Here is a 23,425-nt window from a genome sequence, read left to right as displayed (position 1 = left end):
CTTAGGATGCAGACAGCTGTGCCCTTTCCCTGCCTGAAAGAGACAGCGTCAGCTCAATCCCCTCCGATCAATCATTTCACTAGCCCCGGCCCTGGCTCCTGGTTGTCTGTTTATCTCCATCCCTAGATCATAGTGTGTTTACCTATCCATCCAGCCATCTCCAGCCCTTGATCCTGGTCTCTCTCTCTCGCCATGGTTTCTCTAAGGTGCCCATCACCATGGCGTCAAACCACCACTGACAGCACCAGCTCCTCAGCGCCATCAGGAGATGGCTGCCCTTGTTTGTTGGAAAGGCATTGTGACACCCAAAATCGCTAAACTGTGGCCCTGGCGTATCCTGTCTGTGGGCAGCTGGAGGCTGCGACGGACTGAGAACCAAGCTCCCCAACCCCACGCCTCATAGCCTGGCAGCACGTACGACCCGTGAGCTGCCTCAGCTGGCATCCAACTGGGCGCCTTGGGGTTCCTTGCCCAGCTGCAGAGGAGGGATCTGCTGGTCCCTGGCTCAGAGGGATTCCCTCGCCCGGGCGTGTGGCTGGCTGGTTCTTGCCCACATGCTCAGAGTCTACCCAGTCAGTAGGTGTGGAGTCAGGCTGGACTTTTCCCCAGGTCAGACAGGCAGGGAGATGGGCGGGGAGGTTCTGCCTTCCTCTGCAACATGGGCTGCAGTCTGGGTGTGTCTCACTTAACCATTTCCCTGCCATTGTGGGGAACTTGGGTGCTGGTGCACCTGGGTCCCTCCTGTTCTCTGCCTGTGGCACTAGAGACTAGGGGGCTGTGACACTTTGGTCTCATGTCAATTGTTGGGGTTAGTGGGGGGGGGCAGGCTGGGGGAGGTGGCCTGCAACGTACAGCAGGTCCCTTTAAATTCTGTGTCTATCTATGACTGTGGGCCCTCCAGATCCTTGTTTAGAGCAGCTCGTTTTCCATAAAGCAAACCCAACAGGCAGCCTCCCCCGGCATAACCCTGCTACCCGGGCAGCGAGCTAGGAACAGATTTGCAGCTGACCAAGCCGTGTTTTCTCTGGGGTGGCCAGGGCGTTGGGAGCAGGAGTCAGTGGCGGGGTAGGGGGTGGGGGTGTTGATTGGTTGGTTTGTTCCTAAAGTCCCTGATACCAATGTATCAGGAAGCGTTTCCAGCAGCAGCCCAGAGCCACATCCTCCCCAGTCCTGCTGCAGGTGACATCCAGCATCCCAGGCTTCCTTGGCAGCTACTCTGGGGTGCCGTGGCCCTGCCTTCCATCCATCCCCCAGTCCCTCGCTCCCAGAGCAGGATGGGCTATCGCAGGGCTGGCTCAGGCCAGTGGGAGAGGGGACTGGCCGCTGGCACCTGGTCAGGGAGAGCCACGCCCAAGTGACAGGGCCCGGTGACACAGACTCAGGGGCATGGGCACCATCTGCAGGCAGCTGCCTGGGCTGTGGGCAGGGGAGAGAATTGACGGTGGCCCCAGGAGTGTGTGTGTCACTGGGGTGGAATGGGCTGGAGAGTAGGAGGTCTCTGAGCCAGAGGGGAGGCCACTGCTGGGGGGCCCCAAAGGAAGCGTGTACCCCAGGGACAGCGACCCCACCCGATGGGGCCCAACAGGTTTTCCCCAGCTCTGGTTTCCACGATGGCGGAGGGAGCTGCGGGAAACCCCACCCACATAAATAAAGGAGGGCAGGGGCCAAGCCCCAGGGGCACAGGGCCCGATCCTGGGGGCCACAGCACCACGTCCTGTCAGCAGGACAGACTGGCAGAGGCTGTGTTCCATGGGACACCCTGCCTCATTAGAGCTCGTTAAAGCCCTTTTATCTCCCCAGAGAAGCTGTGTCAAGTTGCATCCCAGCTGCCAGCACATACCCACCCCCAGAATCAGTTCCTCGCCCAGGCAGCTCCCCCAGCGAGGGCCATGGCTTTAACGCCCATGCCGTCAGCCTCAGCGTGTCAGGCAGAGCAACATGTGTGTGCACACGTATGTGTGTACAAGTGTGTGGAAGTGTGTGTGCGCGTGTGCATCCCCAACGCAGACACTGCCTGGGAGGGCCTATCACTGCCAGGCCCTGAGCCGTCGTGTGCCTCTCGTGCAGACATTGACGACTGCCTGTCCAGCCCGTGTCAGAACGGAGGCACCTGCATCGACGAGATAAACTCCTTCGTCTGCCTCTGCCTGCCCAGCTATGGGGACAGCCTGTGCGAGAAAGGTAAGAGCCGAGGCATCCCAGGGCCCGGCCTGCAGGGTGATCTTGGGAACACACTTAGCAACATGGCCCTTTAACAACCCTAGACTGGATGAAGTTAAATCAGAGACAGCCCCGGGGAGGGAAGTTCCACATCAGGTCTCGATCCGGGATCAGGATCTGGGGTTTTGCTTTGGGGCCAGCCTGAGTGGGGCTCTCTGGGACCTGTTTGTAGGTTGGCCTCACAACTGCGAAGTGTGGAGATGGGAGGAGGGGACCGCGAATCTTGTCGCTCAGGTTCCATCGTGATGAGTGCAGGATAGAAAGACAGACAGACAGATGGACAGCTTGATACCCTAGCATCTAGGGAGAGAGAGCGAGCCAGAGAGTGATCAGGATATTGGGAATTGGACAGGGGCGTTGGAAATGAAAGCATGGATAGACAGACAGACCAGGATCTAGGAGGTGGATAGATAAGACTCTAGGGATGGACACAGACAGACGGAAGCACCTGATGGAGCAGCCAGGTGAAACTCACTTTCAAGTGGAGCCTTGCAGCCCAACCCAACCTCAAAAGGACCGGGTACGAGTTTTGGGTTTGGGTCGCTCAGGTCTGAGACCAGCCAGACCCCTTGAGCCAGGCCGTCTCTGATAACTCCTCCTGGCAGGGGGGGCGCAGCTCCTCCCAGGCGCTTCCCCTTCGCTGAGTGCTGGGCGTGTTGCAAAGTGAGCGAGGCCAAGGGGTTGCAGCACCCCTCGCTCCACAGCGTTCACAGCACAGCACGAGAGGGTCGGGTCTCAGACCTGCCATTCCACGGGCAGGAGACAGCCAGGGACGGATCGCGGATGCGGAGCAGGGGGAGCAGGGAGTCCCGACTAGGCTGAGGCTGACACAGGTTCAGGGGAGGTGTTGGGCCGGTTCTGAAAATGTCTCGATGCCCTCGGGTCAGGTTCCGCTCAGCTCGGGGCCAGGTTGGACTTTAAAATTAGGCCGGAGCAGATCTCTAGTTTCAAGTGAATTTCCAGGTGATTTGGGGTTCATCCCAAACTGTTGGTCCATGTGCGATTCAGAGCTTGCGCTTCCCCAGCATCAGCCCTGCCCTGGCAGCCCCAGACCAGAACTGAGGAAAGAAACCCCCCTGCAGCAACATCCCACCTGGCACCAGCCACAAGGCCCCTGCCTCGTCTCAGTTGCTGTCATCCTGGCTGCCAGAGACAAGGACTCTTTTAATAAGATCTGTGTGAGCAAAGCCCCAGCTCTGAGGCCAGGGAATGAGCCGTCTGCTCCCCTCTGGGTCAGCGGCATGGGAGCACAATGGGGAATGGGGCTTTGCCTGCCTTCCCAGCTCCCTTGCTCTGCACTCTGGGGAAAATCCACCCGCCTCTGCCGGGCGTTTATCAGACCTGGGCTCTGCTGGCCGGCAACTTCCATGCCGCGAGCGTCGGTGCTGTGCAGACATTGGGGCTTCGTGTCACGGCTCGTTTCCCCTGAGTGAGAGATGGGGAAAGCGAGTCACAGGGCAGGGCAGGCCGGGCACTGCCCCAGCACCACCCAGCCAGTCAGAGCCGGGCCTAGAACCCAGAAGTCCTGCCCCCAGGGCTCTGAGCTGCAGACTGGCGCCGCTGCTGGGGTGCTGGCGGGATTTGCTAACCTATTCCATTTCTCCCCGCTCGGCGGCAGACACGGAGGGATGTGATCACGGCTGGCACAAGTTCCAGGGCCACTGCTACCGCTACTTTGCACACCGGCGCTCCTGGGAGGACGCGGAGCGGGACTGCCGCCAGCGTGCCGGCCACCTGGCCAGCATCCACTCCCCTGAGGAGCACGGCTTCATTAACAGTAGGGCGGGTGCTTCCCTTCTCCTGGAGCTTGACTGGGCCTGGAGGGCGGTGGGCAGAGCCCGGCTTCAATGCTAGCAGGGGTTATTCTACACCTGGCGGTTAGAGAGTGGTGTCCCAGTGTGGGGCAGTTACACTGGTGTAAAGGCGCCTTGTCCTGGCCGAGCACGTTCACCTTCCCGCACAGGATTACGCTGGTATAAACCCCGTCCCCCCAGTATAGCTGTGTTCATGCTAAGGAGAGCTGCACTGCGTTCACGAGATCGCTGCAGGGAAATATACAGGATCCTCTCCCAGGCTAGTTAGAGCAGCTCAACTCTGTAGTGGGACCGTGTGCTGAGGGATGCAGGGTTAAGCATTGTAGAAAGCCTCCAAGTCCTCACCGCCTATGCGGGCGCCGGGCCCTCGAATCCCAGCGATGCGCGGAGCACAAGCCTCGTGAGTGGTATTCAGAGGGCGCTGGTTCGCAGGGAATCAGAAACCACGCCCGGTGCAGTGGGTCCGTTGCAATTTTGAGGAAATGATTCTAGTCATGCTTGGAAACCTCAAACTGATTCCCAAGGCCAGAAGAGACCAGTCTGACCAGTCTAGTCTGGACTTGGACTTGGGAGACTTAGATTCACCCCTGGCTCTGCCACTGCCCTGCTGGGTGACCTTGGGCAAATCACACATGGCCGCTCCGTGCCTTGGTTTCTGTCAAATGGGGATAAGGATCCTGACCTCTTTGTAAAGCGCACTGGGATCTGCCGCTGAAAGCGCTGCAGACGAGCAGGGTTTTGTGATGATCTAGCTCGGCGTCCTGCAAAGCACAGGCCAGAGAATCTCACTCTTGCATGAGCTGAGGGACGTGTGGCTGAGACGCCCACTCTTGATGTAAAGACTCCAAGGGATGGAGAATTTACCACCTCCCCTGCGGAGCTGTCCCCATGGTTAATTACCCTTGCTGGTGAAATGTGCCTCTTATCTCAAGTCTGACTTCAGCTCCCAGCTCTTGCACCATGTCCCACTTTTGTCTGTGAAATGAAAGCACTCCCTTCTCTCAAGAGCATCTCCCTTTCGAATAGGGAATACTCCGAAATGCACGTTTTCCTGCCCACTGGGGGTGGGTCACACAGCCAGATGTGGGAGGGGACGCTGGAACTAGGGATGCTGGAACTAAGGGTGCTGGGGGCACGGCAGCACCCCCTGGCTTGAAGTGGTCTCCATCGTATACAGGGCTTACAGTTTGGTTCAATGGCTCTCTCCCCTCCCCCCCCACTATACACATTGTTCCAATGCCCCTGGTTACATGATGTCAGAAATCGGCAGTAGCTCTGGTGCATCGCACAACGTGCCTTGATCTACGGTCATTACTGCCCTGGCATGAAATAATGGACAGAACGAGGCGGATGATATAAAAATGGGGGGGGGGGGGAATTCTAAAGCAAAAAGTTTGTTTTGGAAACAAAATTGGGGAATTTTTCAGACACAAAACCTGGCCAGCGGGAGCCTCGGGGGAGATTTCCGGCCCCCTCAGGTTTGTTCTGATTCGCCAAGTGCTGAGTCTCCCGTGCAAGAGAAGCTCCATGTTTGGACCCGCTCTGGCTGGGAGAGGCCGTTCTCTGCCAGGCGTTTACTGGGCCAAGAGCCAAAGAGGTGCTGTGGGGGCCTGGCCAGCTCGGGGGCTCGTCATGGAAACGGAGCATCCCACCTGTTGCTGGGGCTGGAGGGAAGTGGCATGGGGCAGCACGGCCAGGATATGTTGCTCTCTGATGGGTGGCTCAGGGATCTGTGTGGAGTGAGTTTGCTGGGCCTCAGAGCACACACACCATAAAGCCTTCGTCCCCATTGGCACCAATTCTGCCATCTCAGTGCCCTGCTCCCCCCTAGAGCGGGTCCCGCTGGGTCCAGCACATTGGCACGGGGCTGCCCCATTGCCCGTGCCTGCAGCTAAACAGAGGACTTCGTTCTCCAATGGCCCCAATCCAGCCTCCTGCACAAACCCTTTTGGTTTGGCCAAGCTCCTGGTGCCTCTTCCTCCGCTCAGCCCCTCCCCTGCACACACGCCTCCCGCAGGTCTCGGTAGGCCCCAGCTCTCTTCCAGCCCTGACGCCAAGCTGGCGCCCATCCAACCTCTTCCCCTGCCCAGTGCACCTGCCCGCTGAGAGCCCAGGGTCAAGTAACCATCCGTGGAGCCATCCCTGCACCACTTTGCAGGCAGGGGCGTCTGTTCAATGCTTCTTCTTTACTTGGGCCATATACCCGGTCAGTGGAGTGGGTGCTGCAGAGGGGAGCCAGCCACACTGGGAAATGAAGGTTGGCCTCTTTATTTTTTATTTTTTGCTCAGTCTCTGCTCTGCCTTTTCCATCCACCGCTGTGCAGTCGGGAAAGGCCTGCACGGGGCATGGGCTGCCCTGCCCAAGGCCCGTCCTGCCACTAGGAATTGTCCGGTCTCACATCCTGCTAGGTGCTGAGCTGAGCACTGGTGCCAATGGGAAATCAGGGCACTCAGCCCCTCCTATGAATCATAGAATATCAGGGTTGGAAGGGACCCCAGAAGGTCATCTAGTCCAACCCCCTGCTCGAAGCAGGACCAATTCCCAGTTAAATCATCCCAGCCAGGGCTTTGTCAAGCCTGACCTTAAAAACCTCTAAGGAAGGAGATTCTACCACCTCCCTAGGTAACGCATTCCAGTGTTTCACCACCCTCATAGTGAAAAAGTTTTTCCTAATATCCAATCTAAACCTCCCTCACTGCAACTTGAGACCATTACTCCTCGTTCTGTCATCTGCTACCATTGAGAACAGTCTAGAGCCATCCTCTTTGGAACCCCCTTTCAGGTAGTTGAAAGCAGCTATCAAATCCCCCCTCATTCTTCTCTTCTGCAGACTAAACAATCCCAGCTCCCTCAGCCTCTCCTCATAAGTCATGTGTTCTAGACCCCTAATCATTTTTGTTGCCCTTCGCTAGACTCCCTCCAATTTATCCACATCCTTCTTGTAGTGTGGGGCCCAAAACTGGACACAGTACTCCAGATGAGGCCTCACCAATGTCGAATAGAGGGGAACGATCACGTCCCTCGATCTGCTCGCTATGCCCCTACTTATACATCCCAAAATGCCATTGGCCTTCTTGGCAACAAGGGCACACTGCTGACTCATATCCAGCTTCTCGTCCACTGTCACCCCTAGGTCCTTTTCCGCAGAACTGCTGCCTAGCCATTCGGTCCCTAGTCTGTAGCGGTGCATTGGATTCTTCTGTCCTAAGTGCAGGACCCTGCACTTATCCTTATTGAACCTCATCAGATTTCTTTTGGCCCAATCCTCCAATTTGTCTAGGTCCTTCTGTATCCTATCCCTCCCCTCCAGCGTATCTACCACTCCTCCCAGTTTAGTATCATCCGCAAATTTGCTGAGAGTGCAATCTACACCATCCTCCAGATCATTTATGAAGATATTGAACAAAACCGGCCCCAGGACCGACCCCTGGGGCACTCCACTTGACACCAGCTGCCAACTAGACATGGAGCCATTGATCACTACCCGTTGAGCCCGACAATCTAGCCAGCTTTCTACCCACCTTATAGTGCATTCATCCAGCCCATACTTCCTTAACTTGCTGACTAGAATACTGTGGGAGACCGTGTCAAAAGCTTTGCTAAAGTCAAGAAACAATACATCCACTGCTTTCCCTTCATCCACAGAACCAGTAATCTCATCATAAAAGGCGATTAGATTAGTCAGGCATGACCTTCCCTTGGTGAATCCATGCTGGCTGTTCCTGATCACTTTCCTCTCATGCAAGTGCTTCAGGATTGATTCTTTGAGGACCTGCTCCATGATTTTTCCAGGGACTGAGGTGAAGCTGACTGGCCTGTAGTTCCCAGGATCCTCCTTCTTCCCTTTTTTAAAGATTGGCACTACATTAGCCTTTTTCCAGTCATCCGGGACTTCCCCGGTTCGCCACGAGTTTTCAAAGATAATGGCCAATGGCTCTGCAATCACAGCCGCCAATTCCTTCAGCACTCTCGGATGCAACTCGTCCGGCCCCATGGACTTGTGCACGTCCAGCTTTTCTAAATAGTCCCTAACCACCTCTATCTCCACAGAGGGCTGGCCATCTCTTCCCCATTTTGTGATGCCCAGCGCAGCAGTCTGGGAGCTGACCTTGTTAGTGAAGACAGAGGCAAAAAAAGCATTGAGTACATTAGCTTTTTCCACATCCTCTGTCACTAGGTTGCCTCCCTCATTCAGTAAGGGGCCCACACTTTCCTTGGCTTTCTTCTTGTTGCCAACATACCTGAAGAAACCCTTCTTGTTACTCTTGACATCTCTTGCTAGCTGCAACTCCAGGTGCGATTTGGCCCTCCTGATATCATTCCTACATGCCCGAGCAATATTTTTATACTCTTCCCTGGTCATATGTCCAACCTTCCACTTCTTGTAAGCTTCTTTTTTATGTTTAAGATCCGCTAGGATTTCACCGTTAAGCCAAGCTGGTCGCCTGCAATATTTACTATTCTTTCGACTCATCGGGATGGTTTGTCCCTGTAACCTCAACAGGGATTCCTTGAAATACAGCCAGCTCTCCTGGACTCCTTTCCCCTTCATGTTAGTCCCCCAGGGGATCCTGGCCATCCGTTCCCTGAGGGAGTCGAAGTCTGCTTTCCTGAAGTCCAGGGTCCGTATCCTGCTGCTTACCTTTCTTCCCTGCATCAGGATCCTGAACTCAACCAACTCATGGTCACTGCCTCCCAGATTCCCATCCACTTTTGCTTCCCCCACTAATTCTACCCGGTTTGTGAGCAGCAGGTCAAGAAAAGCGCCCCCCTAGTTGGCTCCTCTAGCACTTGCGCCAGGAAATTGTCCCCTACTCTTTCCAAAAACTTCCTGGATTGTCTATGCACCGCTGTATTGCTCTCCCAGCAGATATCAGGAAAATTAAAGTCACCCATGAGAATTAGGGCATGCGATCTAGTAGCTTCCGTGAGCTGCCGGAAGAAAGCCTCATCTACCTCATCCCCCTGGTCCGGTGGTCTATAGCAGACTCCCACCACTACATCACTCTTGTTGGTCACACTTCTAAACTTAATCCAGAGACACTCAGGTTTTTCTACAGTTTCGTACTGAGGTGCTCAGTTTCTTGCAGGATTGGCCCCACTATGAACAGATGACCCTGAACAACAAAACCAGTTCCAAGTCTCTCTCTCGGGTCTCTGGGGCGCTGAAGGGCTCCGTAGTAGCTGAGCACTGACTGTCCGCTGATTCTTCCTCGACCCAACAGAACCAGCACTAGGGACCCCCCTGCCAGTGGGCAGCATCCCATCTCCAGCAGCCTCTGCAAAGGATCCAGTGGGAGGGTGGGAGTTGTTGTGGGGAGGGATGACAAAGAGGGAGCCGGGACCCCTGGGCTCTATTCCCAGCCCGAGCACTGACCTCTCAATTCGTGCCAGCAGTGCTGGTGTTTCCTGGGGCATGGGACCTTGGCTGAGCCCCACCAAAACTCAGTCCACATCAGGCCATCAGGACTCCTGGGTTTTATCCCAAGCTCTGGTGTTAGACCTGAGAGCTGGAGGTCAGGACTCCTGGGTGTGTGACATTGGGCCAGGCACAGCCCTGCTATATGCCTCAGTTTCCCCATCTGTAAAACGACACTAACACAATCTTTGAAAGTGCATTGAGGTCTATGGATGAAAACCCACAGGCCCATCCAGCAGAAGTGCCCCAGGTAGACTCTGGGTGCAGTTGGTAAATCAGTAGGTGAATATCACCCATCACGGAAATGCAGCCATCACTGGGGTGGAGCATGACACACTAGCTGTCTAGTATTACACAGCTTAGCACAGGAAGAGAAGCAGAGCTTGGTGCCAAGTTCTAGTGCCCTGGAACGTACCATCCAGTAGCATTTCATGTGATCCCTGCCAAGAACAGTGATCTGCTCTAGCAAGTGCTTTCCCGGTTGTGTAACACAGCTGCTGCCTACGCAGTGACTTGGGCGCCAGTCCCTCTGAGACAGTCACGTGTGTCTCTTGTGTGACTCTCCCCAGGCTTTGGGCACGAGAACACCTGGATCGGGCTCAATGACCGGATTGTGGAGCAGGATTTCCAGTGGACGGATAACACTGGCCTGGTGAGTTTGGAGCACTTCTGGCAGGGAGCGCCTTTGCTGCCCCGGGCCCCAGCATGGCGTTGTCCTGTTTGATCCAGCCTTGGCCCAAGGGATTGGGGTTATAAAATGCCCATTGGCCACTTGGGCCCAGCTTGAGAACATGCAAGTGCCCGATATAAAGGGGAGGGGAAAGGGGAGCCCCAGGGGAGTGGTGATGTGGGGGGAGAGCGTGCAAGGGAGTGCATACCTGGAGTCACAGGGGAGTGAGTGTGAATGTGTGCGTGTCTGAGGAATGTGGAAGAGAAAGAGGGAGGGGACTGGGAGGTGTGTGGAGGGGTTCAGTGTGCATGAGTGTGCACACGTGCCAATGCGTGCAAGCGTGAGTGTGCACATGAATGTGTGTGCCACTGTGTAAGCATGGGTATGCACATGGGTGTGGGTGTGCACGAGTGTGTGATAACCTGTGATTGTGGGTGGGTGGGTGTGCAAGACAGCGTGTGTGAGCGTGTGACCACGGGCCTGGCCTCCCCACTCCATGCAGTCACAGAATGCAGCGTGCCACCCCCAGGAGCTAGCAGCCTCAGAGGCCTCGCTCTGGCCCAGCCAGGCGAGCCTCTGCCTCTGGCTCACATGGGCATCACTTTGAGTTTGGGCAGGAGGATACAACCCAGCCGAACCACGGGGGAAGGTGGGGGGCAAACAGCCCTGAGCAGCCCTGAGCCTAATACTCAGCTATCGGTGCAGGACACCACATGGTGAGTCTGGCCAGCAGCTGGCTCAGTCCCCCTCTAATTTCTGGAAGACCCCCTGGAATAAACAGTGGTATTATCACTAGTGTAAATGGAGGGGGCACGGCCAGGGCCTGGGGCAACCCGTGCCCTGCTCCAAGGGGCTCCCACCCTGGCTGCTGCCCCCGCTTTGCCCGGCAGAGAGCGGTGCAGAGGGTCCCTGCAGGGCTGGCTGTTCCCCTGGTGGGGCGGGGGGGGGGGGGGGAAGGGCAGGCAGGGGCCCGCGAGCAAGGGGCTGTGATTGCCACCCTCTTTCCCCCCAGCAATATGAGAACTGGAGGGAGAACCAGCCCGACAACTTCTTTGCGGGTGGCGAGGACTGCGTGGTGCTGGTGTCCCATGAGATCGGCAAGTGGAATGACGTCCCCTGCAACTACAACCTGCCATACATCTGCAAGAAAGGCACAGGTAACCCCGCCAGAGCCCCTGCCCCGCAGCCCCCTCCCCCAGCCTCCCCCAGCTGCAGCTGGCTGGGGGCAGGAGGAGGCAGCTCCCCTTGGCAGGTGACCAGGGTCAGCCTCTGACTGGCAGAATGGGAAAGAGGGGTGGGGCCAGTGGAACTATAAATTGGCTGTTTGCACCTGGTGAGCTGGAGGTGGCTGGGGATGGTACCTGGGTGGGAAGGGAAGGGAAGGGAAGGGAAGGGGTGGGGTGGGGTGGGGTGGGGTGGGGTTTCAAGAGTCAGAAGCGCCCACTGAGAACAATGAGAAGTCCCTCCTCCCCTCCCCTCCCCCATTGACAACAATGCAGAATTAAATTAACCCCTGTTGACAAGTCCGCAGCAAGTGAGTTGCTGGGCCAAGGGAGGCTCCGTCCTGCTGGCCTAGCGAGCTGCAGCAGTGGCCCTCAGCTGCACTTGCCTCAGGGCTCAGTCCGACTCCGGGCCGAAATGGGCCTTGTTGAAACAGAGGGGTGACTTCTAGCAGGGGGGTGCAGGCAGGGAGCCAGAGAGGTCAGTGCTGCAGGGTGGGGCAGCCCAGGGAGGCTAGCTGGTGAGGAAGTCAGCTTAGAAGTGGGCTGCTTTTCCAACTCTCACTGTTCATCACAAAACTCGCAATACTTGGTGGTTTTCTTCAAGTCCCAGCTCCTAGAGTCATGTGAGAATCTCAGCTTTCTTTTCTTTTCTAAAGTGACATGTTAGCCCTCTCAGCTGCAGAGAAGAGCAGGAACATAGGGCTCCAAAGGTCTCAAATTTCAGGAGGCAAATGAAAAAGAACTTGATGTTTAAGCCAACCTCCTGATTTGGGGGACGGATCATGAATTTTGAGGGCCTGTCAGTGCCAGCCCGGCTGCATTCAATCTAATCCCCCTCAGAGGAGAGTTTTGCTGGTTGCCAGCCAGACCCATTTTACGGCTGTAAATCCGGCGCTCCCCCCACACCCTGGAGAGAGATTTCTGCGTGGACTCATGCTGCCTCTCAGTGGAAGGTGGCAAATCAGATTCAGGCTAGACTGTGCAAAGAAAAAGCCCAAGTCACACGTGGCTTTCCCCCCTCGTTCCCTTTTGCTACCCTTTGCACCCCTCAACAAAGAAAATCCAAATAACCTCACTTAATCTCGTATTTTTTACTGCTTAATTCTCCCCCCTCTGCTTTATATTGCTTAATAGGCCACCATTAAAACGATTAAGTTCTCATTCCTTATCTTGAAAGTTATATTAACCTCCAGCTGTTCCCGGTGAGCCGAGAAAGACGCTCCGGAATCCCAGCCACTGTATGTAATGATATATTTTGTCCCGATAAGGCCATTAATTAAATATGTAAATCCTCCGGAACACCTTGGCGCAAATCCGTCAAAGGAGCCCTCTCCGTAGACTGGATTTATGCAGCAGCCACCAGCAGCTTCCTGACGCGTCCTGTATTCCATAAGCAGTGCGGTGGACCTGCAGGGCAGAGTGGGAGACAACGGGCGTATTTCGTAGGGAGCCTGATGGAATGGAGAAAACGTGAAGGCTCTGAACAGGCGTTTAAGGACAGGATGCGGGGGCTGGGCAGACGCGCCCAGGTTCTGCTCCATCTTCCTCTCTGGGCTCTGCCACAATTGCACCTTCCTCTGAAGGCATCTGGTCTCGCGTACTGCCGGAGGCACGACCGTGGACCACATGGGCCCCTTGGCTGCTGTAGGGGGCAGGGCCTGGGTTATTCTGCCAGCTATTCAGGGCCCTATGCTGGGTTCAGTTCCCTGCCCCGCCATGGACTCCATGGGTGAGTCACTTAGCATTGGATTTGTCAAGGCACTGAAACCACTGGGAGTTAGGCACCTAGTGGGGTTTTCAGAAGAATCTATCTGCATCTTTAGGCACCTAAATACCTTGAATGGTCCGGCTCTAGGCCTCTCTGGGCCTCAGTTCCCCATCTGTACAATGGGAATAATAGCCTAGCCCTGCCCCGTGGGGTGCTGTGAGCATTGCATTGTGAGGGGCTCAGATACTGCACAGAAAATAGGGTTTGCCCCACCAGCACCACTGGGTCCCACTGACTGGCAGCTTCAGTGAAACCCCTGCGCTCCTAGCCCTGGGCTCCCCACACACAGCTCCGCTGGTGCCCTGTGGTCCCAAACCCAGCCCCACGGCTTGCTAAGTCCAGCCTCCATCCATAGCCCGGAGCGATGGAGCTGAGGAACCTGCAAAGTGCAGTGAAGTGGGTCTGGCTGGCCCTCCCCAAACTCCATGAACTCAGATGCAGGGGGTAGAGGCAGCTCTCCAGCTGAGTCCAAAAGCTGGTGGTTTGCAGACCCATGTAGGGCCTCTGGTGCCCGTGCTTTGCCCAATCAAGGGCTGCTCTGGTATCCTGCCAGCAAGCCACAGGCCACGACCCATTTGCATCCAACGGAGGGCACTGTCCGCAGCCCCTTCTGCCCCTGCTCTCTTGTAACTGCGGCCTTGCCCCCTGTGCAGTGCTGTGCGGGCCGCCCCCAGCCGTGGAGAACGCCTTCCCCATCGGCAAGCAGAAGGAGAAGTACAGTATCCACTCGACCGTCCGGTACCAGTGTGGGGATGGCTTCACCCAAAGGCACGTCCCCACCATCAAGTGCCACAGCAACGGGAAGTGGGACAGACCAAAAATCCTCTGCACAAAACGTTAGTGCCGGCTTCCCACCCCTTCCCGGGGGGCTGAGGGAGGGGGCAGTTCTCAGGGCCTCTCCAGCCTCTCTATAGACAAACCCACCATTACTCACTGGGCGCTGAAGGTAGCTGTGCTGGGGGTGAAACACCGGGCTCCTTCCCCGGAGGGAGGAGGCATTTAGCCCCAATGTCCTGGCCAGATCCCAGGGGCGTCTCTCCCTGCTTACACTGCCCTGCGCTCTCAAATGGAGAATGCTGAGCAGCTGCTGCCTTCCACCCCAGAAGTGGCTGCACCGGAGTAGCCCTCAGGCCTTGTCTTCACTGCCGATTAGTGCGCGTTCCTCCACGCAAACGGGTGTGATCTCACCGCACACCGGGGCTGGGGCTGGGCAGAGGGGTCGGGTTAGCAGCTGCTGGGCTGTTGTAACTCATCCCCGCTGCAGCCACAGCTTTCAAACGTCCGCGCACACGCGCCTGGGTCAGATCCCTCCAGTTTAAAGCACCACTTAACCTGCGTGCGTGTGTGGACGGGAGTCGAGGTGGGGCCACGCTGGAGCTGGACCTCGAGCTAATACTGCAGTGAAGACGAGCCTTCGTCTGCTGTCCCGCCCCAAAGCTGCCACCTGTCGCAGTGCAATGCCCCTTCGCCGCCCCACCCTGCAGCACCGGCGTGGGAGGACTCCAGTGTCCTGTCCTCTCTTCTTCGGCTTCGACCCCCGGGGGTGGGGGGCGTTTGTGGCTTAGCCCCACGGTGACACCTCCCCCTTCTCCTCTTTGCCTCCGTTAGCCAGAAGGTCCCACAGAACCCGTCGCCACCGCCGTCGCCACCATAACCACCCGCGTCACCACCACGGCTCCCGCAAGGAGAGGAGAAAACACAGGAAGCAGCTCCAGTTGGACTGGATGGAGGAAGGCAACTACTTCTAGAGGCTGGTGACGAGCAAGCACAAGTCCCCTCCCCCCCCGCCCCGGGATGAGCCGGGCACGTGTGTGTGATGGGAAAGGGCAACTTTTACTGACCCCCCCCAGCCCCCCTTTTCTAAACCCCTTTGTTTTAATTCCTTAGGACGCCCCCAGTCCCCATCGCCTGCGTCCCTGGGTGGGGTACGTGTGTGTGCATTTGTGTCCCTCTGTGCATACACAAGGCCTTGACCCTGCTAGGTGCTCAGTCCCTCCCAGGAGCCGCTCAGCACCACGTAGGGTCAAGTTGTTGGGCCCCACCCATCCCGGCTCCCACTGAGCGCAAAGGCCAGGCCAGGCTCCCAGGACGGGTCCATACTGTCCTTGCACGTCCATACAGGGCCTGATCCTCAGCCACTGTAACCTGAGGCCACTGTCCACTTCAGTGGCTTTACACCGATTCACACCGGTGGAGGGAGGGGAGGGCTTTGGCCCGGTTTGGTACGTCTACACAGCAAAACAACCCCGCAGCAGCGAGTCTCAGAGCCCAGCCTCAGAGACTGACTGCAGGGGGTTGTTTTGGGAATGTCGAAGTCCCCGCTAACTCCAGTGGAGCCGGGCGGATTCACTCCAGCTGGGATCTCGGCCTTGTTCCCAGGGAGGCAGGACAGACTGTTCCCCTCCCCATCTCTGGCTCCTTTGCTTGGGCTCCTCTTCTGGGCAAAACCCCAGTGTGACTCCTCATCCCCAATCCCTCTGGCCTTCTGCAAGGGAGACTCCAGTTTTTTAATAAACAACCCCCCCCTTCCTTTTTGCCCTCCCTTCCCTCCCTCCCCAAGTAGCAGGTCCCTATAGTCCCCTCCTGCCAGGCCCCCTCTTCCGCTCCTCCCCCCCGGTGGCAACTATGTTCCGTTCTCTTCCTTTCGGACCCAGTGGTTTCCTGACTGGCTAGAAGTACAGAAGCTCAGAGCAGGACACACGCTCACACTCAAAGCACTGAAGCTTTCTCCGTATTGGGAAACAAATGTCCTTACTAAAACCAAGGGCAGGTCCCCTAGGAGCCCACACCAGAGTCCTGTCTGAATAGGTGACAATCCTTTTCCAGCTTCGGTCTCCCCGACGGACCGGGAAAGCAAAGCAAATCCCAGCCACCGACGGGTTACAACGCAGTGGTCGTCTCGGAATCCCTTCGCTTCCATCTGTCTTCATTTTATTTGCTATCTTCCTTTCCCCGGGGCAAAAGGCAACGGGTAGAAAACGCACTGTGGGAAAGACAAGGGGGAGCAGGCGTCCCTTGATAGCCAGTATTGCTGTGGTGTTGGGATGCTTCTCAACCAAAAACAAAGGAAAACCCTCCAGGGTGGGGTCTGTTCTCGCCTTTCCATCCCTTCCCCCTGGGGTCTGGGAGCGTAGGCAGCAGCAGGCCGTTACGCTTTATTTCTGTGCTGATGGTTCTTCCTGTCTCCAGCCCCTGCCCCAGGACAGACGTACCAAGGATCCAGGGTCTGCTTTTCATTTTAAAGCACGGATCTTACAAAGGTGACATGAGCAATCCCCTCGGGCCAGGCCCTCAGCGGAGGTAAATCAGCGCTGGTGCAGCTGCACCAGTTTATACCAGCTGCAGATCTGGCCTGTTGACGCCAGGGGAGCGGGGCTGATTTACAGCATCTGGGGCTCTGGCCCCATTGACTTCAGTGGGGCTGCTCGGGTGAGTAAAGTTACCCCGGCGCATAAGGGCTGGATTCTGCCACCCTCACTGGAGCTGCCTGGCCGATTTCAATGGGACTCCTCGAGCAATAGGGAACTTGCCCAAGTGAAATTCAGCTGTGGACCGAGGTCGGCACAAGGACTATGCACCGATCCAAACTGAGAGTCTCCCCTTTTGAATGGCAGCACCTGGAGCCCCCAACTGAGATTGGGCCCCATTGTGCGAGTCGCTGCACAGCAGAGCTGGCCCAGCCCCACAGAGCTCACGGCCCGAACAGACAAAGCGCAGAAGGCGAAGCAGAGGCCCCGAGGCGGGAAGTGACCCCCCCAAGGCGGTAGCAGGACTGGAACCCCGCCCGCCCCAGTCCTGTCCACTAGCCCCGCTGCCTCTCCTTTGCATCCAAAGGAGCTGGACTGATTTACACCAAGGGAGGGTGGGTCTGGGCCGGAGCTGGAGGTGTCATATCCAACTCGTGTGGCTGCACCTGATCATGCCAGTGCACCTGAAATGGGAATGTACCCCTGGACGTGTTACCTAGGGCCACAGACGGGCTCATCCCTGGGCCAGCTGGGCCATCCCACTGCCCGCACTGCTGCGGCTCGTTGCAAATGACACCTTCAGCTCCAGAGCAGTCGTAGCCTTGCATGGCACATAGGCCTTGTGCTGGGCCTTTCACACGGGGAGGGGGCTGAATTTCCCCCAAGGTTGGCAGAATCAGTCCCAATGCCTTTGCAGGATCGAGGCCCTCCCGCTTTGTTTTGTGGTTGGGGTTTTTTTTCTGTTTGTCGTCATTCGGGTTGATTTGGTGTGTGCGCGTGTGTGTGACAACGCAGCCAGCCGCTTTCCCGTCTCTGCTGTTTGCGATGTGACCGCAGTGTCCTGTATCCCCAACCCCCCGTGGCATTGATGACACTCTGCGTTTCTGTATTGCTGGACATTTTAATAAATTTTTTTAACAGTTAATAAGCCCCTGCAATCTGCTTTGCCTTTTATTATTATTGTTATTATTTTTTTGCCTTCCATTTCCTTTCCCAGATGCAGTGACACAGCTGAGACTCCTGGCTCCCGCGCTCGGCTAATTTAATGCTGCGAGGGCATCTTTCTGCCGCTAATTCCAAACTTCACTGCCGCTGGATTGCTACTGCACATAATTATATTCTGTCATTCTTTTCAAAAAAAAAATTCCTGTCTTCCTATTTCCATTTAAATGAGCCTTGAAAAAAATTGGATTTTTTATTTTTTTTTTGGCTGTTCCAGCCTAAAACTCCAAAGACTTGAAATGTCTCAAGGGGTGGGGAAAGGGCAAGATGTAGGCATGACATATTTCAAGCTAAAAACAAATTGACACCTGCAGCTGCCCTTCTTTGATGCAAGGGAAAGGTCCCACTAGCTACAAGAGCCTTGCAGGAACTGGGAGAGAAGCAACCGCACACCCCCAGGGCAGGTACTATGTTGGGCAGCTGGAAGCAGCCATGTGCTGTCCCCCACCCCAAGCCTCAGTGCAGGGGGCGTGTCTGGAGGTGGGAGGGGGCATGCTAGGCTAGGCTACAGCTGGTCTCTGCTGCTCAGAGCTGTGGAGCAGCTAATAGGCTGCCCTACATTAGAACAGACCCTGGCCTCTGGCAGCCCAGAAATGGGAGGGTGCTAGAGTGGCTGAAAGCCACCTTCTGCCCCCAGGCTGCTCCTTCTGCGCTCTGCCTCCAGGGGGCGCAGTACAGACTCTCTCCCCATAGGTGTTGGCATGTAGAAGCGGGTGGGTTCCGGGCTCCAGGGGCAGCAGCCGGGGAGATTCCCTGCCCCGTATCCCAGCCTCACATCAGTCTGGGAGGGGCCGGAAGATGCGCCTTCAGCCATCACCTGGCTCTGGGCTAAGAATGATCTGGGTCCCAGCAGGGCCGGGAAGGGAGGCCTGAGGAAGGGGCAGGAGATCAAGCCAGGTGGCCGGTGAGGGAGCTGGAGGTTGGATTTCAACGGCACAGTACATCCAGCGTGATCAGAAGGCTGCTGGTGATGGTCAAGTGCCGGGGCCCTTCAGCAGATCAGTCTCCGAGCAACAGGCCTGTGTGGAGCCACGGGGAGCGTCAGGCTGCACCGGGCGCTTGGGCCGTGGGTGCTGGGCTAAGCACAGAGGGGTGCATTTCCCCTTCTTCCGTTCTGTCTCACACTGTGAGGTTTCCACACACTCACGCCCAGGTGCCCTGGCCCGGCCGCTGCCTGCCACTGAGCACAAGTGGCAGGTTTTTGATTTTTAACCACCTCCTTGTTTATTTGTATCCCTTTTGTTCCTCCTATTTCTCTCTGGGGCAGGGAAGGGGACACAGGCATGACCATCCGCGAGGCCTCTTCCCATCTCTGATCCCTTCTGTAGCTGTGGCTCAGGTTCCCATCCGCCCCCTGGACAAAACAAGGTGGCTGGAGATCAGAGGAGGCCCTGGGAGTCTCCTCCTTTGATTCTGCCACCCTGCTATTCCGGGAGCTCTTCAGATCTTCCCCTCCAGGCCCTGCACATCGATTCCCTGGCTGTGCTGGCCTGTGAAGGAGGCAGGGAATCGATGTGCAGGGCCTGGCGGGGAAGAGGGGAGGGGAGCGCCGTCTGAGGACTGTTACTGACACCCCAATCCCCCTCCAGCCAGTGTTCAATAATTAATCACGAATAACAGTGGGATGTCTTAGCAGGCAAAGGGAGCAAGCGTCACAGACACTGGAATATTTTCCTCAATCCCCCTAGTTTGCTTGGCCCAGTATCCCGTTGTCACGGAGTCCCTGGGCGATGCTCTGGAACTGCTCCCCATGAAGCCAGTCAGGTCTCTGGGGAAGTCTCCTTTCTGGGAGCAGCCTGTCTGCAGGACACACAGCTCATCCAGCTTCCACCTTCCTGGGTCTGACCTCGGAGCATTCAGCATCCTCTGCCCCTCCGTGCGCTTCCCACAGCGAGTCCGCTCAGGTGGGGCTCCTGGGGAAGCCAGAGGATCCTGCCCCCCAACTCTGCAGTCAGACGGGACTCTCAGCCAGCCAGTAAAACAGACGGTTTATTAGATGACAGGAACATGGTCTAACACAGAGCTTGTAGGTGCAGAGAACAGGACCCCTCAGCCGGGTCCATTTTGGGGGGCAGTGAGCCAGACAATCCCGTCTCTTCACTCCATGTCCCAGCCAGCCCCAAACTGAAACTCCCTCCAGCCCCTCCTCCTCTGGGCTTTGTCCCTTTCCGGGCCAGGAGGTCACCTGATTCCTTTGTTCTCCAACCCTTTAGCTGGTTTCAGAGGAACAGCCCTGTTAGTCTGTATTCGCAAAAAGAAAAGGAGGACTTGTGGCACCTTAGAGACTAACCAATTTATTTGAGCATGAGCTTTCGTGAGCTACAGCTCACTTCATCAGATGTTTACCGTGGAAACTGCAGCAGACTTTATATACACACAGAAATCATGAAACAATACCTCCTCCCACCCCACTGTCCTGCTGGTAATAGCTTATCTAAAGTGATCAACCCTTTAGCTCTCACCTTGCAGGGGGGAAGGGCCCAGGCCATCAGTGGCCAGGAAACAGGGTGTCGGCCATTCTCTGTGTCCAGACGCCTGCACACACCTGCCCTCTAGGGCTCTGCAACGATCATACACCCTTATCCCACCACCTAGATACTTAAGAACTGCCTAGGGGAAACTGAGGCACCCCCACAGTATTCAGAGGAAACATTAAGAACAGTCCCGCTTCGTCACACCCCTGCCCTGGGCCTGTCTCATCCGGACACGCCAGAGCTCACTGATCCCAGATACACAGGGTCACGGGAGCTGGAGTTGGGAGCGACCCCTAGGGACCCAGCCAGGGGCTCTCCTGGCCCTGCCCGGTGCTCAGACGCAGCAGTGATGGGCACTAAAGCTGCTGGCACAGAGATTTCACGTACCTGCCCAGCCCACAGGCCCTGTAGTGACAGGTTCTGTAGACTCCAACATGGAGAGCTCGTGTAGCGCTCAGATGCTGCGGTGATGGGCTTCATAGACACTGGCACGAAGCTCTCATTTGCCTAGACACAGAGGCGGATAAGGGGTTTGTGGGGCCCTGGGCCAGAGCAAGTGGGGGGCCCTCCCCACCCCTTCCGCCTGCAGTCCCCCCAGAGCACTCCTGCCGGGGAGCGAGATCGAGGCTCAGGGGCTTCCCCTGCTCCCCGCAGGAGCGCCAGGCAGAGCAGGTCGGGGCGCAGGGGCACCCCAATTGGCCGGGGCCCCTAGACACAGGCCCCGTTAGCCCAGTGGCTAATCTGCCACTGCCTAGATACTGCGGTGATGGCCCTGGGCAGACTTACAGACAGGTTAGCTCATCCAGCCCCATCTCCTGCGAGCGCAGGTCACAGGAGCCCAAGGCACAGAGGCAGCAAATAGGCGCCCTGGACCCCAGCACGTTCACCTTGGGAAACATCTCTCCCAAACGTCGATGGGACCAGCACTGAGGTGGATGGAGCCTTCCACAGCTCGGCCCCTGGTTCTGCTCCGGTCCAGCACCTGGGCACGGTTCCTGTCTGACGGCCGTGGAGTGGCTTGTGCACAATAACCTGGGGACAGCTCAGCGGGCACCACCATCGCCTGGCCCTGTGTGGGCAGGCTCAGCAGAGAGGCCAAGGGATGGAAGGGCCCAGGGAACTGAGCCTTGCATGGGCCCCTGAGCAGGCCCAGGATGGTGGGGAGCTCATCCTGCCACCACTCTGAGCAACAAAAGCATTTCATCTCCAGGGCTGCCAATCCGGTTCCTTTCGCCGGCACTAAATTAATTTGAAGCAAACATAATGCTTCTGGGAGCGCTCCTTTTCCTGTCTCCTTGTAAAGTGAGGGGGAATGAATCAGCCCCGCGTCGCGGCTGGGGCAGCTCTGTGCGGTGGATGCAGGCCGCGAGCTCACCCAGCCATGAATAATACAGCAGCGCTGGCCTTCCATACACAACGGGCAACTTTATTTTGCCACTTCGGAGAAGACACAGAGGCATTAATGAATTTGTCGGGGAGCCACCTGCATAAAACATGAATCCTGGGTTCCTGCCTCACCTGAGCACGATGCCATCCGTCAGTTCTGCTTCATCAGTGGGCCAGTGGGCATCTGCTGCCCTCCTCTGGGCAGGGACCCCAGCAGGCTTGGTGGACCCAGCCCCCTGCGCAGGGCGCTCTGCCTACAGCTGCTGCCACCTGGGCAGAGTCCTGGAGTGGCCCAGATCACCCAGAGCCAGGAAAAAATCCAGGAGCCCAGTCCTATCTCTAACCATTAGACACCGCTCTCCTCTCACAGCTGGGAAAGAGAACCCAGGAGTCTGGACCTGCCCGTTGCCTCATCTAACCAGCTGCCCCTAATCTTGTCCTAAGGCAGGAATAGAACCCAGGAGCCCTGACACCACCCCACCCCCACACTCCGCTCTAACGGCTCTAGCCACACGACCTGCCTTGCTTGAGCATGCTCATTCCACTGAGCCTCCCTGGCGAGCGACAGGTCATTCTTCCCGAAGCCAGGGGGGCTCCGGCTTTGCTGCTTCAAAGGCAGTGGATGGGACCTGGGGGGCAGAGGAGGTTGGGGGGCAGGTGGCACTTGTGCAAAGGAGGCAGCTTGGCTCCACTGAAGCCGTGCACACTTGTGAGAGCTGCCTCTGGGATGGGCAGAGAGAAGGGGCTTCACATCTGCTTGGGAATGCAGAAGGGGGGAACCCAGGTGCACCCATCCCCACTGCCCCTTACCAGGCCAGGAGACGGTCCGCCAGCTGGATCTGCATGCACGAGACCAAGGCAAATGGCCCTTAAACCCCCTCTGCAAAGCCTCCATCCTCTGGCCTGGGATAGAACTGGAACTGGAACAGGGCCCAGTGCAATGCCGTTGGTGCACCTGCCCCCGTGCAAACCCCCAGTGGCGACATGCTGCTGCATTCTTGCAAAACAGGGCCTGTGCCTGGCACCTCATGGGCTTATGTCACGCTGGTGAGGCCCCCTCTTCCCGTGGTGCACGGGGCTGCTCCATCCGTGTGTCACGGAGTCCCTGGGCGATGCTCTGGAACTGCTCCCCATGAAGCCAGGCAGGACTCTGGGGAAGTCTCCTCTCTGGGAGCAGCCAGTCTGCAGGGCAAGAAGCTCACACGGCTTCCACCTTCCTGGGTCTGAGCTCGGAGCATTCAGCATCCTCTGCCCCTCCGTGTGCTTCCCACGGCGAGTCCACCCAGGCAGGCTCCTGGGGAAGCCAGAGGGTCCTGCACCCCAACTTCACAGTCAGACAGGACTCTCAGCCAGCCAGTAAAACAGAAGGTTTATTAGACGACAGGAACATGGTCTAAAACAGAGTTTGTAGGTGCAGAGAACAGGACCCCTCAGCTGGGTCCATTTTCGAGGGGCAGTGAGCCAGACAACCACCTCTGCACTTCACTCCATGTCCCAGCCAGCCCCAAAACTGAAACTCCCTCCAGCCTCTCCTCCTCTGGGCTTTGTCCCTTTCCCGGGTCAGGAGGTCACCTGATTCCTTTGTTCTCCAACCCTTTAGCTCTCACCTTGCAGCGGGGAAGGGCCCAGACCATCAGTTGCCAGGAAACAGGGTGTCGGCCATTCTCTGTGTCCAGACCCCTGCACACACCTGCCCTCTAGGGCTCTGCAATGATCATACACCCTTACCCCACCCCCTAGATACTTAAGAACTGCCTAGGGGAAACTGAGGCACCCCCACACTATTCAGAGGAAACATTAAGAACAGTCCCACTTCGTCACATCGTTCAACAAGCCATGGCACAAATCCCCAGCATGGAGGCCCGACGTTGCTAAGCTGGGTTTTCCCCAGCGCCCGTCTCTGCTGACCTTAGTCCCCAGTGGAATAGCCCTAGTCCTGGCTCCTCCTGGCTCTGCTCCCTTCTCCGGCACCATCGCGGCC

General features: G+C 57.1%; 1 protein-coding gene across 2 annotated transcripts in view; it reads left to right on the top strand.

The window, feature by feature from the left end:
• The window catches only part of NCAN (neurocan), a 90,563-nt gene extending 73,053 nt beyond the window's left edge, over positions 1–17,510 (top strand). Inside the window, exons 10-15 of one of the 2 annotated variants that reach the window (XM_075123209.1) lie at positions 2,068–2,181; positions 3,839–3,997; positions 10,024–10,106; positions 11,137–11,281; positions 13,769–13,951; positions 14,728–17,510. In XM_075123209.1, coding sequence (XP_074979310.1) covers positions 2,068–2,181; positions 3,839–3,997; positions 10,024–10,106; positions 11,137–11,281; positions 13,769–13,951; positions 14,728–14,873 — 830 coding nt within the window. In that variant the 3' untranslated portion in view covers positions 14,874–17,510. Of the gene's footprint in view, positions 1–2,067; positions 2,182–3,838; positions 3,998–10,023; positions 10,107–11,136; positions 11,282–13,768; positions 13,952–14,723 lie in introns of both variants that reach the window. The other variant, XM_048830684.2, reaches the window with a different exon arrangement.
• The last annotated feature ends 5,915 nt before the right edge of the window (positions 17,511–23,425 follow it).

The sequence above is a fragment of the Caretta caretta genome, chromosome 25, assembly GCF_965140235.1.
Source record: "Caretta caretta isolate rCarCar2 chromosome 25, rCarCar1.hap1, whole genome shotgun sequence".
NCBI classification, from domain to species: Eukaryota; Metazoa; Chordata; order Testudines; family Cheloniidae; genus Caretta; species Caretta caretta.
The sequence above is the reverse complement of the archived record's forward strand: the minus strand, read 5'-3'. Positions and strand labels throughout refer to the sequence as shown.